Source organism: Corythoichthys intestinalis, chromosome 2 (assembly GCF_030265065.1).
Source record: "Corythoichthys intestinalis isolate RoL2023-P3 chromosome 2, ASM3026506v1, whole genome shotgun sequence".
NCBI classification, from domain to species: Eukaryota; Metazoa; Chordata; class Actinopteri; order Syngnathiformes; family Syngnathidae; genus Corythoichthys; species Corythoichthys intestinalis.
Genome location: NC_080396.1, coordinates 74,171,474 through 74,191,957, shown reverse-complemented (window position 1 = coordinate 74,191,957; position 20,484 = coordinate 74,171,474). Strand labels below are relative to the sequence as shown.

Here is a 20,484-nt window from a genome sequence, read left to right as displayed (position 1 = left end):
CTATATATACAGGCATCCCAAGTGTGTGAGCGTTCGTGTGTGAGCGTGCGCGTTTTTCTGTCATACTATTTCAGCCAGGAATATTTGAAAATGAGGTTTTTTTTTTTTTTGTTTGTTTGTTTGACATAATTTTTGAGGAAAATTCAAAATCAGGCTGCTTAGCATAGCTATACTTAGCCAACATAATCGTCCATTGGATATGGTACGCCCGGTGGTGGCTCTGTTGTACATGTCTTTAGTGGGGCAAACTGAAACTCCGCTCACCATTTTGGCGGTGCTCGCCGGCGTTTCATGGTCCACATCTTCAATCCTTGGCTCTCGCTCACTAGTTATCGCATTTTAAAGCTGTGGTTTGAAAAAATGACAAATATCCATCTTGCATCTTCTGTCCTCAGGTGGTTTTGGCTGAGCAAAGCACATGACAGTCTCTCTACTCTTTAAGGTGCTAGTCCAGGGGTGGGCAAACCGGTCCTCGAGGGCTGCAGTGGGTCCTGGTCTTTGTTCTAACTGACCCAGCACAGATAGTGTAACCGATGAGGTTTCAGCAGAAATGAGAAGCACCTGACTACAATCGACTGATTGCACTTGTAAAACACCATATTGGTGAGAATGTGTCCTCTTAATGGGTTGCAACAAAAACCCACACCCTCTGCGGCCCTTTGTGGAATAGTTTGCCCACCCCTGTGCTAGTCACATGATCTGCTCAAAAAATAATTTTGACCAATTATAAAAATATTGTTTTCATTACATTGTTGTCGTTTTATTGCTTTACAACTTCTATAGACAATGATAGACAATATTTTAAATTCATATATCGGAAAGTCAATTACATGCCTTTGGGGGAAAAAATCAAATATAACATTGAATAAAATCTTTAAAAAATATATTGACAATTGACAAGTTCAGTTCAATTTTTTCAGGCATGCCACTCCGTTTCCCCTTGAACAAGACACGGCTACATCATACACTACGTCTAGGGCTGCAGCTATCGAATATTTTAGTAATCGAGTATTCGACTGAAAATTCTATCGATTAATGAAGTAATCGGATAAAACATTTATTTTTAGGTAAAGAGCAATTATAAATATACATGAGAAAACGAGACATTTCACCTAATATTGAACCATTTTCAGACGATGTATTTTCGACGTACATTGTTGAAAACTGCCAACAACTGCATATCAGATGTGACTAGAAAAAAAACACGGCTTTCACTCTAACTTCTAGATCTTATTAAAAAAAATAAGTCTTATTTCTTACATAAAAATGTCATTACGCTTAAACACATCACTTAAAATTTAGGTTTTTCTCCCACTTGTTTCATTTGAATTTCCATTTGTGTCAAGCTATCTTTAAGTCCTAGTTTTAAATTAGTCTAAATTGTAAGTCCTGATAGGATTTTGAGTTTCTGAAGTGTTCATAATAAATGTACGATACCTGTGGTATTGGAGCACATTAGGCACCAGTGTTTTATCCAGCAATGACTACTGAGCTAAAATTGACAATTAGCTCTATTATGTTTTTTTTTTTTGCACCCTTATCAATCTACAGTGATGTTTTTACAGATTAAATACTGTATGTAAGACACGTTAGCCACGCATCGACAGTAGTCATAATTAATAGAAACCTAGCCCTCCGCAGGGCTAACGTAACGTTAGCAAGGTACAGTAACGTTAATCTTATTAGCGCTAGGAAGTCTACTGCTTTAAGATGGCGGCTGTTTACTAACGCTGGCGAGTCTGTCATTTCCAATCTAGTTCTATATACTTGTGATTAGGGCTGCAGCTATCGAATATTTTAGTAGTCGATTAATCGATGGACTAGTTCGAATAATCGAGTAATCTGATGAGGAACATGAAAAATTAAAATACCTGAGCTCAGCCTCAAATGGTATAATTTTTTTTAACAAAATGAGGATCTATGTACAACAAAAGAACAATTGGCTAACTTACATAGAAAAAGTCCGCTAGCTTAAATTCTATAAAATGCTAAAGTATTTTTTACATTGCTCTTGACAAATGGTTCAGACACATATTCCCACAAAAAAACTGCTGAATATACCTATAAACTAAATTAGTTGGGGGGGGGGAAAAAAACATGTCTTATACACGGTGACCCAAAAAAAAGTTTACTCTACCATAATACAACTTAAATGCCATGTTTATTCATCTTAGAATTAGAATTGAATCACAAATTATACATTATTGTAAAGAACATGTACAGTACACTCTATTTTTCAATGTGTCCTCCCTTAAGTGTCACAACAGCCTCCAGGCGCCTGCGGAACGCTTCTTTATGTAGGATGCTGTCATCTTTTCCCAAGATCTAACAATGGACCTCTCCAAGGCTGCCACAGAAGTTTGTGGCTTCTTACAGGCACTGTCCTCCACAGTTGCCCATATGCTATAATCCAGGGGATTGAGACCTGGACTCTGGGGTGGCCACATATCACCTTGTCAATCAACTTTTTGGTCCGCACAGATCGGCACTTCCAGACCCAGGTTTTCGTGAGGCTGTTCCAATATCTTTCAGCTTCTTATAACTTTGTAGACTGCACATCTGGATATTCTCAGATTTGCTGCAATCTCAGTAGGTGTCAGACCGGCACGCAGCAATTCAGGTACAGCTAAAGTTTTCTTCATTTTCAGCAGAAGCACAGGAATTATAGAGACGAGAGATTACCAGCTGCATTGAGTGACCTTAATGAATCACTTAAGCATGACAACCTATTTAGATAAGTTTCAATGGCTTTTAAACAAGCAGTCAACTGAGTGTAAACTTTTTTTTGGGTCAACCTGTATGTATCTCTTTCCAATGCTAAATCTGAATAAATACATTGGGCACAAAAAGCACACACACAAAAAAAAAAATTTAAAATGGGGGGGTGGGCTACTTCGCGGTTTTTCACTTATCGCGGCGGGTTCTGGTCCCCATTAACCGCGAAAAACAAGGGATGACTGTACACTGTGGTGATCTAAAGTCTTTCCAAACAGCTATTTAAGTCATCTTGTGAAAATATCTTGAAAAAAAAATGTATGAATTTTTTTTTTAATATCGCAATATAATATCGCAATATATCGCAAACCCAAAAAAAATCGCAGCAATAGTTTTCCCCAATATCGTTCAGGCCTAGTTTGTAGTGGCTGTCGGCTGCAATCAGGTATTATTGCTTCTTCCTCTACAGATGTGAAGTCAGCGCATTGTCCCGCATTAAAAGTAGTCCGAGCAAAACCTGATGCTTGGAGCTGCCAAAATTAAACGATACCTTGAGGCGAATAAAATTATTCTGATCAATTTTTCAACTCTATTTACTCGAGTATTCATTTCAGCTCTAACTACGTCACACAGCCTATCAGTCCTCGGTCGCCGACTCATCTGAAGAAAACGACAAACCTGGCCCATCCTCTTCGAGTTGATGAAATAATGCATTAGCTTCTGCTACATTTCATTTTCGATTCATTCCGCTCGTTTCAAAGTCGCTCACTCAATCCAACCGGCCGTCACTCGCTACCTCGCGTCCCTCTCCTTAGGTGGCGCCTCGCTCGGCAATTTATTAAAAATCTTCACGTTATGTCGTGACCTCACAATGCCTCCTGGGATATAGTTTTTCATGGTGCTTTCGGTTTTGAAAAAGGACAATAAATGATGGAAATATTGACATAAACACATGGTTAATGCAGCATTTTAATGTTTATTTATGAGGACTATTAAACTCAAATGACATTATATCCCGTTTTACTTGGTCGATTGATTTCAAGTAAAAAAGGGCGTGGACCCCAACTTCCACACTTTCAAATGAGACCAACCAGAGGCACGTGAGTGACGTAATTACAGTGTGACGAGGCTTCTAAGATGATATGAGTGAATGCGCCGCTGCCGACAAGTCCCGTGTTAAGGGTTAATCAATGAGATATTTTACTTTAAATGAAATAGTAGGGAGCTCAAACCTGATGAAAAGTCATAATAGCATTCTGCTCTTTTTAAGCCAGCTTTCCTTCATTACCGTAATGCATAGCTTTCATGAGAATCAATCATGTGTAACATGTATATTTGCTAGTTCTGTCCTGAAAAGATGGGCGCTCCCAGTGCTGGCATGCATGGCCGTTTCTCCATTTTCATAATTGTCGTTATTTGTTGTTCTTCTTCCGACCACAACAACCAATTAAACAATTAAGATGAGCATCCTTCCAAGCAACAGACGGTAGTAGAGCAAAAGTAGTAGACTGCTCAGTACGACATCCCCATTTTGGATGACTTGCGTACTCTGCAGTGACACAAAAAGACGTAAAGGGGAACATTGTAATTGGTCCGTCTAAAATTCTACCTTAAGAATCCAGAGAAGTGTTTTTTGGCTGGTAAATCCATTCAACTCTTCCCCTTGCATCTTAATTAGTCCCAAAGCGGCACAGGGGCCCTGGAATGCAACCAGGATGGCAGCCCTAATGCAACAAAACTTTTCAGCGGGCACGCCAACGCATTCGCGACTATAACGAGGGTCACTAGTAAAGATAATGGAAAAGTTGTTTTTGTTCCGTTTTTAATGTGGCGCTTTACCAAGCGGAGTGAAAATGGTCTAGCGGGAGTCCCGACGGAGCGCAAATGAACATGTTTTAGTGGCTCCAAATGCTGGACAGGCATTCAAAAAGAGATTGTTTACATTCAGATGCTGGCCACCCGCTGCTTGCTTTTTCATCCCCCCTGTTTTCCAATCATTGAGGAGACATGACCCACTTAAATGCTTGTTTACTTGCATTAGAAGACGAGCTAAGGCCCTTCCTTCTCAATGAACTCTTGTCTACAATTCAATTAGGCCTTCCCAGCAGAACATTTCCCCATTATACAATACTGCTACAACACATGTCCATAAATGATAAATGATGCATCATGTTCGGCAAACAAAACTTGATCAGCTTCATACTTGCTTGCACATTCTTTTAGTGGGTAACACTATGCAAATGTTCATATGCTAGAGGTAGAGAGATACGCAAGTCAATGGAAACGATCGTATACTGGAGTATAGGGCTGTCCCAAGCGACTCATTTCCTTCCGATTAGTCAGCCGACTGTTTTTTACGATTTGTCGACTAATCTAATTTTTTTATTGAAATTATTTTATACTAATTTAATAATGAACATTTTGTTGCTTATTAATTCACAAAAACATTTTGGAACACCTAAATTCTTGATTAACGTATTAATAAATAACATAAATATCAATAATAAATCGCAAACAATGAGGTCGATGCTGCTGGCATTACCGAGTGCAAAAGAAATGTAAATGGAAACACTGTGACTTCACTTTTTTAACAGGAGTCAAAACAATTCTCTTTTTGTGGTATGTCTATATTATTCCAAATGTTAAAATGAATTGCAATGGGCCTCATGTCCCGGACAATCATTTACAGAATACTTGGTATGAGTTCAGATGCTCTTTCTGGTGTGCATTCCACATTTTGTGGGGGAGGGGAAAAACTGTTCAAATTAGAGATGTCCCGATCCGATATTTGGATCGGATGCCGATATGGGCAAAAAAATGGGCATCGGTATCGGATCGGAACACAGGAAAAATTCCGATCCAGACTTCGGATCCAGTTTTTTTTTTTTAAACTCTGGTCCAGGTTTTCCAGCGCACCGATTTACATAATCCATTCCAGTTTTTGCTTGGGTTTCCCTAAAATCTGTTCCGCATTTTACGCCACACCTTCAACACACTACATTTACATTACCGTCTCCCAATTTACCGAGAGACTTTATCGGTAAAAATGCCAGCTGTGTGGGATCATTTCACCTTAAAGGACGACAAAGACGAGGCAGAGAGCAACATATGCCACAATAAAGTCAAGCGAAATACCACCACAAACAATATGAGGAGTATGTTAAGAAAACCAAAGACAAAAAGAAAGGTCCTACGCAACTAACACTGGCAGAAAGTTTTGCTCTGCGTGACAAACTGGCACTCGACAGTCCCAAAGCCCAGGGAATAACAAGAGTCATTGCCGAAGAATTCATTCTGGATGACGAGCCATTATCTCACGTGAGTCAAGATGCACCATCCAACACGCGATTCGGCCGCTGAAGATTCGAGAACGATTCACAAACATCCAAATTTCGATTATTGAAATATGTCAAGTAAAGCGGAACTAATACACAGCGCGGTCTTCGGGACGCAATGCCCAAAGTAAACATAACTTGTCTTAGACCCAGGTAATGCCAATGCTCAACTCACAACTTTAGCTTAACTCATGCCGCTGGATAAAAAACACAAGAATACCTGACTTCTGCTGAAAGCCGCAACAAACTACGTCAACGTCGTTTTACTGGAGATGATAGGTATCATATACAGTATAAATAGAACCAGATGCTACACGACAGACTCGACTGCGTTACCAACACTGAAGTATGGAAAACTAAACGGCTGCCATGTTAAAGCAGGAGACTTCCCTAGTAGGCTGTTGTGAACCTTCCAAGCTGATGTATCACACATCCATATTGGACAATTTTGAAATTTGGCCAAAATGGGGGTCTTGGAGCGGAACCTCAAGTCACCTGAGTGTTTTCCGCCATGTATATATTTTTCCCCAAGTGGGAGTTTCCATGATCCTAATACATGGAATCTGCATACTGTGCACGGAGATGTCGAGATCTACAGCTTTCGGGAGCAGCAGCAGAGTATATTAAAAACGTGAAGTACGTGGGGAAAAAACTTAATGATGCACGTTGATACAACGCACATAAAGGCAACTTCAATTAATAAAAATAGAAAGTGTACACGGAAAATGTTTCTTGTTGTCTTCCAAAATTACACCAGGGTGACGGCGCTTCAAGTGTTCATTCATAGCCGACGTGCTACCTTGGTATGTGAGCTCAGCTTAGCAAAGAGTACACACAGTGGCACCCTCCATATTTTCCTTGAAATAATTCCAGGCTCTGGCCATTCTGGTCCGCTTTTTTGGCTTTATGCCGCTTGCATCGCGAGCGCCCGCCATTCTCAACTTTATCCGCATTTAATTTAATTTTTTTAACTCATCATTACCCGTTGACGGTACGTTTTGCCCGTCGACGCATTTACGTCATCGATGACGTCGACAAGGTCGGCTAGTCGAGACGGCTCTACTGGAGCATAGGTCACATCCATAGTTTGTGGTTAAAAAAGTACCGGTAGGTATTTTTAGGTTGACCCTCGTATAGGTCGCGCCACAATATGGGGGATTTTTGGGAAGATTTTGGATCAATTTTCAATACGTATATGACTGAAACAAATAAAACTTTACGTTTTACGGTATGTTTTATTATTCATTGCTTGTATTTTTATGTACTAACAACTTGCATAGTAACAACAAAGTACACAACAATGCCAATGTGGTAAATATATGAAGTTTCTAGTTTTAACTGTTTGAAATTGTGTTTTTTGGCAGCCCTTTTAATTTTCGTCTCTTTTGGACGAAAATACTTATGAATCTTGGTCATATTTTAGTGATTTGAAAAGGTGTCTTCGTCTAGTTTTAGTCGACAATTACTCGTTGTTTTCGTCCATGAATGTCGAAGTTTTAGTCCATGAATAAATAAAAGGTTTCCAACAATTTCGTTGACGGACGAGCATATAATTGTAATTGTAGAGTCCACAAAGACATCACCATCTTCGTGATGACAATACACACTCAGCCAGAAAACGGTACGTTATTTTACAATTAAACTCACAAGGACGCCACTAACTGTATGTTTAAAGGCTGATTTATGCTTCTGCATAACGGTGACTGCAGACCTTCGGCGTCAACGCAGATCCGATTTACGACATTACGCCGTAGCCTGACGTGCACCTCCACAAAATCCTGACTACGCGTCACGTCAACGCGTGGTGATGTGACGCAAATAGACTGTGATTGGTCCTCTCGGACTGTTGCGCGAAATCACCGCCATTTACACATGCTACACTCAAAAATGGACAAATGGACGAGAGCCCACAAGGCATTATAAAGATTGCCAAATGGCGAGCAATTCGTAGAAGATTGCTGAAAATACAGGGTTGGAGGTTAGCGAATGCATATAAAAACAGAAGAACCTCTGACACAAGTATGTTCACACATGTTTGCTACGAGTCTGTGACCTTACATTTACACTTCCAGTATATGAAGAATAAAGCACAGGTTTGGTGTCAAAACTGTTGTCTTGATGTTTAATTTTCAACAACAGACAGTTTACACACTTGATACATCCCAGATTGAGAGCGCCACGGTCCTTTTATGATAACGTGTTTACCATCAAGGCTCCCAATGCGGTTTGGGAAGTTCCGTAGCCGCCAGAAATCTGCTATGGCTTCCCACTGGCTGGTTGTAGGACACAGCAAAAAAATCAGACTGAAGGGCTGTCCACAATGCTTTGTAGACTTCAGACAAAACGCTAGACACATTGCTCACTGACGGTGTTCTGCCAGAACAGCGTATTGGAGCTAGTCGCCACAGCTTGCTGGCTCCCACCAGAGGCTAGAATTTGTAATGTGACTGCCACTCTCTGTGCGGCATCAACAGTCGGACAGACCAGCTCCGCAACAGTCTTCTGCGTCGCCGACGCCTCACCATTTCTATGATCAACATTTGTTGTTCAATGTTGATGAGCTGAACCACATTCAAACGTTCATTCTTAATTGCCATTGTTGTCTAACATTTGCGTTTGTACAAAACTGTACAAACGCAATACCACACCCCTCTAGTTGCTTGGCGGTGAATTACAGAGGAACGCGATCCCTTTACGCAGAACTTCGAATGCTCCTTAAGGACGAAGGGTCTGCGCTGTCGCTACGCTGTCACCGCAACACTGAAGCATAAATGAGGTTTAAGATGACACTCACCACGCTAAATGCTAATGCTAACATGCATGCTATGCTAACGCTACAAATTGCGTTTAGTGTGTGATGATCACTCAGCAAAGACATTTAAAGGCTAAAGCAACATGGCATATCTCGCCAAGATAAAACAAAACTTGCCAAGCAGCACTTGACGTGTATCACAAAAGTCTAGAGCCTGGCAAGCGTTGGGGGGGAAGCAAATTTTGACATTGATTTTTTTTTTTTTTTTTTCCCAAATACTTATTTGCAGCAGTATAATACAAATGAATTGTTAAAAAAAAAATCATACACTGTGATTTTTTTTTTTTTTTTTTTTTTTTTCAATTCAAGGGAATAAAGTAAACCAAGCACATCACCAAATGGGTCCGGGATACTTTTTCCCCTAACTGAACAACTACATTGTCTATGGATGATTTGTGTTGGGTCATAACTTTTATCGGTTCAGTCTATCATTTAATTTGGTAAATCTGGCCCGTACCACACTTTGAGACGCACAGTTCTAGAGAACTGGTCAGGCTAACGTTTTTACCTCCTTGTGCCATCTTCTCAGGTAGGCTGCGCAAACCACATGTCGACTTTGTGAAACAGAAGACTGAAAAGCTGCCTTTTGGTTTGCATGAGCAAAGGAGAAGGAGACTCGAACTTGACTACTCCCCCACTGGACTTTGAGGAGGGGGGGAGGAGCGAGAAGACAAGGCGGCTGCCAGCATAACCCATAGTATGGGGCAAAAAGTCCCAGGAGGCATCAAAACTATTGATATGCGAGATCCAGCCTTCAGCCCCCTGAAGCTGGAGCTGCAGGCCTTGAATCACACCAAGCCTTCTCGACTGGACCTGCTGCTGGACATGCCGCCCACCGGCGCCGACGTCCAGATCCAGCACTCGTGGAACAACGACGACCGCTCGCTCAACATCTTTGTCAAGGACGACAACAAGCTGGTTTTTCACCGGCACCCTGTGGCGCAAAGCACGGATGCCATCCGGGGCCGTGTGGGCTATACGCGGGGACTGCACGTGTGGGAAATTAGCTGGGCCATGCGACAGAGGGGCACGCACGCCGTGGTGGGCGTGGCAACCAGCGACGCGCCGCTACACTCGGTGGGATACACCGCGTTGGTGGGGAGCAACAGCGAGTCCTGGGGCTGGGACCTATGTAGGAGTAAACTCTACCACGACAGTAAGAATCATTCGGGAAAAACGTACCCGTCCTTCCTTGAGCCGGACGACACCTTTATCATACCGGACTCCCTCTTAGTGGTTTTGGACATGGACGAAGGAACTCTGGGTTACATTGTGGACGGCCATTATCTAGGGGTGGCTTTCAAAGGACTCAAAGGCAGGAAGCTGTACCCAGTGGTGAGCGCCGTGTGGGGACACTGTGAAATACGAATCCGGTACATAAACGGACTTGACCGTAAGTATTGATTTGATTTATTCTGTTGTAGAGGTGGGGTGATTAACCAAAAATTTTGACTCAAGTGAGAGTAGCGTAACTTCAAAATAATTGGAATCAAGTAAAGTCACTCAATTAAAAATAGTATTGGGTGAAATAATACACAAGTAATTGTTTACAGTTAATATTTTTTTAAACAATGGTATGTATTTTTTCTCAGTCCGTCTATATGAACTCTTATTATACTGTATACATGACCATAGTAGGCAAAATAAATAGTGATCCCTTATTTTTCACGGTTAATCGGGACCCCCAACCCTGCAAAAATCGAAATAATCCGCAAAGTAGAGGTGGAGCGTATTTACATTTTTTTTGTTTTGTTTTGTTTTTGGGTGTGTTCAATGTATCCAGATTCAACAACATTTGAAAGAGATACATCCATAAGAGATACAGCCATAAAAAGGAGGTAATTATATTTAGAATTTGTTTATAATTTTTAGCTTAGAATCATTGATTGATGTCTAATATTCAGTTAAAAAATAAAACTTTATAAAATAATTCACCCGCATATTTTAAACTTTTAAACCAATTACATCTTAATTAAAAAAAAAATAGGGTCTGTAAATACTATTTACAGACGCTATTTTCCTAATTGTGATGTAGTGTAATGTAACCTATTTAACCTACAGTATGTCGCATTTCCCCGATATTTTAGATGATAAATAATCGATTGAAAGAAAAATTGAAAAAAGAACTAAACGTTTAAAAGGTTAAGTATTTGAAAAAGAAAATCTCGACCACTCCTTGATGTCTGCGATTTCTGCATCGCGACCCTTGTTATATTACCGTGTTTTACCTAAGCCTGTCGCAATATGCAATAATTCCATTTATCGCACGATACATAAAAATGAAGGCGGCAATTTTTCCGCTGCGATTTATTGCCTCGCGTGCACGTGCGTGCGACAGAAATGCTGTTAAAAGTTCGGATTCCTTGTTACCAACTGCGCAAAATGCATCTTCGTTCCAGGTCCGGCAAAAAAATAGCACCGGAGCCAATCATTCCCATTATATCCTATTGTTCAACGTATACCGGCCGCGTCAGTGCTCTGGATTGACTGCGGACCATCCTTTTTAAAGGCAGTACTTATTTCTCAACTGGCCTATACAAAACAAGAAGCTATTTTTCACAATAAGGTGCAAAAACATTAGCTGTTTCAAACAGCAGTACTTATTTCTCTCAACAATACAATAAAATTTACACTGGTGGAATGAATTCCACATTTTCTGGAAACAAAGTGTCTTTAGAAATAAGACTTCTTTTAACCGATATACTTTGTTTTCACAGATTTCTGTACTATTTCGCATGTTTGTAGTTTAAGCGCTGTATTTAATCCTGGTTTTACACGTTCTGCATCTGGAGTAACTTCTGTACACTACCATACAACATGTCATGGAAATGCAACTCGCTAATTAGCATAGCGGTTGGCGCTAACTAGTAACATCTCAAAAACAACAACAATAAAGGCTAAACATTACGAGAGGTTTCGTGTACTCACCTCTGATAGACGGACACAGGACTTGGCAAAACACAAGACTTTCCAATTAACACGACTTGAACCTACGGCTGGACAACTGAAAGACAAAAAGCATCGAACCCTCTCTCTTCCCCTCTCGCTCTAAAAAATAACTTGCGCACAGAAGCGTGACCGCCGGGTCCCTGCCTGTCTCATACACAAATTTATTTTCCAGTCTTTTGAAAAGGAGTAAATCTCTCGCTCAGTAACCGGCAGCATCCATCATAACGTTGTGCATACGTCCGTTAAAGTGTCGGGGTGGCAGACGTCTTGAATTTTGTTCCACTGCGAGTGGCTGTCATAAAGTTATTAGGGAAAAATCATTGTTTTTGTACATTTATTAATCGTAATCGAATCGCCACGTGTCGAATCGCAATGCATCTAATAACCGATTTTTGCACTCCCTTACGCGATACTCTCTATTCATATATATATATATAATCTAATATGACTTTAATTACGCTCTCACCTCAAGTTAGGGTTTCGGGGTTTCATTTTTTTAAATGCCCTCGTGTTCAAAATGTTTCTTCCCCCAGAAAATTGTGATTTTTAAGCTTTCCAATGATGTATCCCTTATGCATTTAGGACAATTTTAAAATTTGGCCCAATTGGGGGTCTCTGAGCAGAACTTCAAGTCACCTAAGTGTTTTCCGTGTAGTGTATAAAAGAGAACGATGATTTGTACATGTATACATTCATATATCTTAACATTTTGAAATAAAACGTATTCTTTTAATTGAATAAAATCTGCAATGGACTGAGATGGATAGGGTAGCCAAAAATTTTACTCAAGTAAGAGTAGCGTTACTTCAAAATATTACTCAACGTAAAAATAGTCATCCAATAAATGTACTTGGTGTATTTGGTGAAAAGAAAACTCAAGTAATGAGTAATGTTGTGAGTAACTTTTGAGCAATGATATTCTTTTTCAGCACAAAGTTATCTATATGAACGGTTATTATACTGTACTATGACCTATTACATAACCACATTAAGTCAAAAAAATACAAAAAAAATATCACTGAATTCTGGGGAGGGAAAAAAATGTACAGACATGAGGCATCATTCATGCAAAGAGCATGAGTGCCCTCTAGTGGAGAAAACATTTCCATCCATTCGTACAGCCATTATCTACTCTATTATGGAATCAAAAGGATCATATCCCCAGTTTTCCGCGGTCAATTGGTGCCAAATAAAAGCTTTCGAGTCATGTTGACGGCAACGCTCTGTCGAATACTTACCGTAATTTACGGACTAAAAGCTGCAACTTTTCCCCCTCATTTTGAATCATGCTGCTGATAGTCCAGAGCAGCTTATTTGTTGATTAATTTTAATAGATAAGTTTATTTGATATTGGTGTCATAAGACCGTCGTATTAATGACATGACAATCATAGGCATTCATGAATGCTTATGACCGATATCATTAAGTGTCATCCGGCAAATTATGTCACTAACTCCATTTATGTCCAGCTCGGATCTTTTACATCCATTCAAAAGTGCGATCATTTGCAGGATGACAGCAAATTACATCTGCCATAAGCACACCTTAATTCTCATGGCAGTGTCATGCCATAATTATGACGGTCTGATGATAGTCTTATGACGCCGCTGTCAAATAGTGTTACTAAATATTAGGGCTGTCAAAATTATCGCGTTAACGGGCGTTAATTAATTTTTTAAATTAATCACGTTAAAATATTTGACGCAATTAACGCAGATGTCCCTCTCAGACAAATTTAAATGACTGTTCAGTGAAAAGCTCACTTGTTGCTATGGAGTTATGCCGCCCTCTGCTGGCGCTTGGGTGAATGACCATCTCGCATATAGCCTCAAACAGATTATACAATGAGGCCGTTTATGGACATTAAGAGTGAAGAGAATGCCACCGCCCGCTTGGGGGCAGCGCTGTTCCATACTCATGTTATTTCTTCAAAACGTGGGAGAATTAGTAGTTGTGAGACGTTTATGCTGTATTCACAATGCAACGCAAATTCCTATTTGTGCTCCACACATATTTCGGTAAGTTTTCTTTCTTTTAGCGGCAATTATGTGTCTCTTCTTGTATTTTGGGTAAGATATGTACAGGTGTATTTAATACAGTAAAGGCGAGTGGACACAGGCGTTCTTCGGACCGCGCCGTTTATTGGCAACTCCTTCACAACAAACATACAGTGGGGAGAACAAGTATTTGATACACTGCCAATGGGAAAACCCATTGGCAGTGTATCAAATACTTGCTCTCCCCAATGTAAGTATCGTTTAGTGAAAGCACAACAAAAATAATATTCCATCCATCCATCCATTATCTTCCGCTTATTCCGGGGTCGGGTCGCGGGGGCAGCAGCTTCAGCAGGGAAGCCCAGACTTCCCTCTCCCCAGCCACTTCAGCCAGCTCCTCCGGCGGGATTCCAAGGCGTTCCCAGGCCAGCCGAGCAACATAGTCTCTCCAGCGTGTCCTGGGTCGACCCCGGGGCCTCCCGCCGGTGGGACATGCCCGGAACACCTCTCCAGGGAGGCGTCCAGGAGGCATTCGAACCAGATGCCCGAGTCACCTCAACTGGCTCCTCTCAACGCGGAGGAGTAGCGGAATATTCCTATCTCTCCAAAAAAAAAAAATTCAGAAAAAGAAAAGCACTTCAGTCTATAGTAATGAGGCCCTATTCTTAAACAACAATGCAAAATGAACTGGCATTCCATATCAAAATAGCTATGCAAAATACACGTAAAACTTTGGTCACTCTATTTTTAGTGTTGTTATTTTTATTCTTATTATTATTATATTAACTCTACTTTTGATTTTTTTTTTTTTTTTTAACCTGTCCCGTTCAGCTGTTTGACACAGAGAATGGAAGTCTAAGTGCCCGGATTCTGAACAGTTTTAATGTTTCACATTGAGAGTCTGACATACTCCCATTGTGATCATTCAAAATACCTTTTTATTATGACAAAGCAGCGAACAGGAATGGATTATGGGGGGACAGAAGAAAAGAAATACAAGAGAAGAAAGAAAAACACAAACACAAACAACAACAAATACATTGAACCTCTAAATTAGTTACTAATATGCTGGTGCTATCGTCAGCGAGATGGATTTCCGGTTTACACCATGTGGGGGCCTATTGGCCAGTGAAAGAGGAGGATGGGGGTTGGGGTGTCTGTAAGACTATAAGCTAAGTGATTGAAAGGGGTAGAGTGTACACAAATCAGTTCTTTGATCTAGAACCCAGTAATCGTGTGAATCTCTTATGAGTGTAAGCCCGTTGGCGACCAACCCTACGCCGCCGCATTGCCAATCCCGCCCGGCACCGGGACCCCCAACCCGAGCATGCCCTACCACATCCAGCAGCACGCAAGCCCCACCGGGCGCGTGACAGCCACGCAGACGGGTGGAGAAACCGCGCGGGTGCCAACCCAGGGCCACGGCCCCCACCCAGCCAGCCCGGGGAGGGAGGGCGGGGGCGGGGGGGCCATGCGCAGCTCTACTTTTGATTGAAAATTTTACAAATTTTATTAAAACGAAAACATGAAGAGGGGTTTTAATATAAAATTACTATAACTTGTAACTAAAACATTTATCGTTTAAGAACTACAAGTCTTTCTATCCATGGATCACTTTAACAGAAAGAATGTTAATGCCATTTGTGGATTTATTGTTACAATAAACAAATACAGTACTTATGTACAGTATGTTGTATGTATAAATCCGTTGTGTGTCTTATCTTTCCATTCCAACAATAATTTACATAAAAACATGGCATATTTTAGAGATGGTTTGAATTGCGATTAATTGCGATTAATTACGATTAATTAATTTTTAAGCTGTAATTAACTCGATTAAAAATTTTAATCGTTTGACAGCCCTACTAAATATCATAACTAGCAATTAATGAAACAACTGGAACAGCAACGGAAATAATTGGTACAGAACATTAACTTGCATTGTTATTTACATCAGTAGTGCTGCAATGGATGGTAGGAGGCATATTAGACAAAAATTGTTGACAGCAGTGGCAGCAGAGGTTGACTGTCTCCTCCAAGGGAGCAGTGATGGCCAAAAGCATTTTTTTTTTTTTTTTTTTTTTTTTGGTCTTATGACAGTCTTATGATGCTGTCAAATAAAGTGTTACCGGTTGTTCTTTTGGTGTGAATATCCCAAAATACAGTTAGGATAGCTGCGGCTTATCTATGCTGTTTTCGTGTCAAATTTGGTGGGTGGCGACTCAGGTGCGCCTTATGGTCTGAAAATTAGGTAATTTTTTACGGTGCTTCGAAGACACCACATGATTGAACAGGCTGGCATGATCATGGAACAGCAGGCTTGAGTCTGATTGGTATAGTGGAGTCATGTGATTATTGCTGTGACGTCTTATTGGTGAAACTTAGCTTAAACTCTTAGAAGTTTTTTTTTTTTTCAAAAAGTTACTCAAGTAAATGTAACTCATTACTATTCTCTAGAGGTGTGCATCGGTACTTCCCTCACGATTCGATTCAGAGGGTCACGATTCGGTTCGACTCGGCAATGCATCGCGATGCCTTAAAGCCTGGGATGCATTAAAATTCTAAAGCAAAACATATTTTTCGTGAATCATGAGGCAACACAAGCGGTCAGACATTAAACAACTTTTTATTGGCTCTTGTGTCACTCCTGGTTAAAATACTTTTAGATATATATTTTTAAAAAATAATAAAAAACAGATCACAGCATTTAATTGGTGCTTTGAATGAGACCAGGGCTTTCTCTTTTTTTTTTTTTTACACACACAGTAGCAGCCTTTCACACAGTGCAACATCTGAACTCCTGTGCAAAATCAGTAATAACAGTCACTGTATTTTAGTCACAACAACCCATCGATAAAAATATTCAAGTAAATATTAAAGAAAGTGACAAAGAAAATATTGTAGTGCAGCAGCATCTTTATCGCAATATCAATCCAGGGATCAGTTCAGTTGCAAACAAAACATCCAACTAAATGCAATGTAGAACAAAAGTAAAATGTTGGCCTAGCCCACTATATATGTGCAATCAACTTAGAAATGCAATCAGTAACTACCACATAACAATAAAAAATAATGAATTAAAGGTGAAGTGCAGCAGCATTTTAGCAGCCATAACAATGTTTCAACATGAGGAAATATAATTTTTTTGCAATTGAGAGAGCAGAGAGATAGTAGAGGTTAGATGGGGCCTAAAAAATCCAGCCAGACCCGACACGGCCCGCTGGTATTGAAGCCCGACCCGGCTTAGAGTGACGCGGCAAAAAAAAAACGCAGCAACAGCAATTTATTTTCATTTCTTCGAGATGGCAGAAAAACGCATGTTTCTTAATGTTTAAATAGTCTACATATTTTTGTGATCATTATAGAAGCATTTGCACAACGAAATAACGCTGGGAAAGTTTAATATTAAAAAAAAAAAAAAAGCGATTTTGCAGACACACAGAGGAGAGGATTCAAAAGGATCACATTTGTGTTGCCTTTGTGTGCATAAGTCTTTCGTCACGAATTCTCAGTTGGCAGAAAAAAAAGCATGTTTCTTAATGTTTAAACAGTCTACATATTTTTGTGATCATTAGAGGTGTGCAAAATTTCCGATTCTTAGATTATTCGCGATTCGGCCGTGGAAGATTCGAGAACGATTCACAAACATCCAAATTCCGATTATTGAAATATGCCAAGTAAAGCGGAAGTACAACACACTCGGCGCGCTGCGCGGTCAATGAGCAACGGAGCGAGAGTAGCTAAACATCATGCTTCTCATTACCCGGCCCCTCGGGTAATGCCAATGCTCAACTCACGGCTCTAGCTCAACTCATGCCACGAGATAAAAAAACACAACAACATACCTGAAGCTGCTACAAAAGTACGTCATCCACATAATGTTACGGTAGATATCATTTATATAAGACTAGATGCACTACGGTAGCGGTAGCGTTGGCAGCACATCTACAAAAAGCTAGATGCAGACGTAGTAAACGGCCGCCATCTTAAAGCAGTACACTTCTCTGCAAGGCTGTTGTAGCGAACCTTCCAAGCAAACCTAATTAACTTTTTATCTAAAATACTCCTAAATCGGTAAAATATTGACTTGAATCTATCTTTAAAATAGTTTTAAAACTTTCACATGTCGAAAGTTGACAAAAGGGAAATTATGGATTAACGGGAGCAATTTTAACAACTTTAACGGTTGATTCACAACATTAATTGAATGTAGTTTAAAGCTGCTGATACAGAATGGGGACTAGAGTTTTTTATTTACTGTTATTTTTGTATATTTGTTTACTGCTATATGTTAACTTGATACTGAAATAGTAGTTTGGTTTAGCCTGAGAGTATTTTGAACAATTTTGGAACAAATGTACAAAATATAAAAAAAAAATAAAAAAAGGGGTGCATCAATAATCGTTTTAGAATCGAATCGGACCATCTGAATCGTAATCGTAATCGAATCGTTAGGTGCCCAAAGATTCCCAGCTCTAGTGATCATTATAAAATCATTTACACAACGAAATAACGCTGGGAAAGTTTAATATAAAAAAAAAAAAACGAGTTTGCAGACACACAGAGGAGAGGATTCAAAAGGATCACATTTGTGTTGCCTTTGTGTGCATAAAAAAGTATTTCGTCACGAATTCTCAGTTGGCAGAAAAAAAAAGCATGTTTCTTAATGTTTAAACAGTCTACATATTTTTGTGATCATTATAAAATCATTTACACAACGAAATAACGCTGGGAAAGTTTAATATAAAAAAAAAAAAAACGAGTTTGCAGACACACAGAGGAGAGGATTCAAAAGGATCACATTTGTGTTGCCTTTGTGTGCATAAATAAAAGTGTCTTTCGTAACGAATCGCAAGCGCCACAGCGGAAGAGAAGAAGAAAAAGCGGGCGGCGCCACTGCTTCATGTGAGTGCACAAGCAAATGCTCTCGGTTTTATCCCTTTTTTTTTTTCATAATTTATTAGTCCGGCGCGGGCCGGCCCGACCCGACCCGAACGTGAATGCTTAACATTTTGGGCCCGAACTCGGGCACAAGATCTAACCTCTAAGAGATAGGACATAACATAACAATGGCTGAAGCGGAGAAAGAGGGAGCAAGAAAGATTCTTGATGCACCTAAGACATTGAAAGCTGACATCTGGAGACATTTTGGCTTCTATGAGGTTGGTGGGGAAACTTGACCAGAGTTATGCAGTGTGTAAAAAAATGAAACATGACAATAATAATACAAATGGGGAAACAAAATCCATTGCATCACCGGAATTGCGCAGGGAAGATTTTTGAACGTACTTATATATTTTCGAATGCGCTGAATCGATTCGGCTTGTTGCCCGAATCGAATCGTCCATGCCCCGCATCGGGATGCATCACCGCATCGATTATTGTTGACACCACTACTATTCACCTCTGACCACTGTACACCAAAATCATCAAATTCAGACTAGAAAAATGAAACGTCACCCGTCCAAAGAGCACGAGCGCCTTATAGCGAAGAAAATATTTCCTACCACGAAATAAATTAGGGCTGTCAAATTTAACGCGTTAACGGGCGGTAATTAATTTTTTAAATGAATCATGTTAAAATATTTAACGCATGCGCGGAATGACCCGCTCATGCATTGCCTCAAAGAGATTACAATGACGCACTTGAGAGCTAAGAGGCAGAGAAAGGGGTCTTGTTTTGTGCTTTTTCTTAACATAGGTATACCACACGCGATGTGCTGCCACTTTGTTTCTTTATTGGCACATTCAGCTTCAACATTAACATAGCTTACGTCTCTTGGCAGGCCGTAACTCTAACTCACTCCTGCATCATGTGAGTAAACAACACTGGTGCCACGTGCACTTAAAGGTGCCTCGGATAATTCTATATCAATATTACAAAAGGCGAGTGGACACAGGCGTTCATTGGACCGTGCAGTTTATTGGCATAAGCTTCAGCAACTCCTTCACAACAAACATAAGTATAATTCAGTGAAAGCACAACAAAAATCTCTCAAAAAATGTTTGCAAAAAGAAAAGCGCTTCAATCTGTATTAATGAGGCCCTATTCTCACAGTTAAACAACAGTGCAACGAGAACTGGCATTCCCAATCAAAATAGCTATGCAACAAACACATAAAACCTACTTTGGTCTTACTCTATTGAAACATTTCGTTTAGTCCAACAAATACACCTGATGGCAATATTTATTCACAATATATAAACTATCAGAGGTCAAGTACGTTGTGAAGCCAGTACTCAAATGAACGTAAGGTACAATGAACCCGCAGTAAAACGGGAAACTACAGCGTCAGTCGAGGGACAAAACACACTATTTGGCTTGATTTCTAAGTTAATTTAAAACTCGCCTTTGACACCTTGTGGTGTATTTAGTCTAGTTTATTTTTTGATTGAAAATTTTACAAATTTTAAAACGAAAACATTAAGAGGGGTTTTAATATAAAATTAGTATAACTTGTACTAACATTTATCTTTTAAGAACAATTATTTCTTGTGGAACCCTTTAACAGAAAGAATGTTAATAATGTTAATGCCATCTTGTGGATTTATTGTTATAATAAACAAATACAGTATTTATGTACAGTATGTGGAATGTATATATCCGTCTTATGTCTTTCCATTCCAACAATAATTTACGGAAAAATATGGCATATTTTAGAGATGGTTTGAATTG

General features: G+C 39.9%; 1 protein-coding gene across 3 annotated transcripts in view; it reads left to right on the top strand.

The window, feature by feature from the left end:
* The window catches only part of spsb1 (splA/ryanodine receptor domain and SOCS box containing 1), a 29,360-nt gene that overhangs the window by 1,167 nt on the left and 7,709 nt on the right, over positions 1–20,484 (top strand). For 2 of the 3 annotated variants that reach the window (XM_057829889.1, XM_057829890.1), the window contains exon 2: positions 9,392–10,255. In XM_057829889.1, the coding sequence (XP_057685872.1) occupies positions 9,562–10,255 (694 nt within the window). In that variant the 5' untranslated portion in view covers positions 9,392–9,561. Of the gene's footprint in view, positions 1–9,391; positions 10,256–10,645; positions 10,701–20,484 lie in introns of all 3 variants that reach the window. The other variant, XM_057829891.1, reaches the window with a different exon arrangement.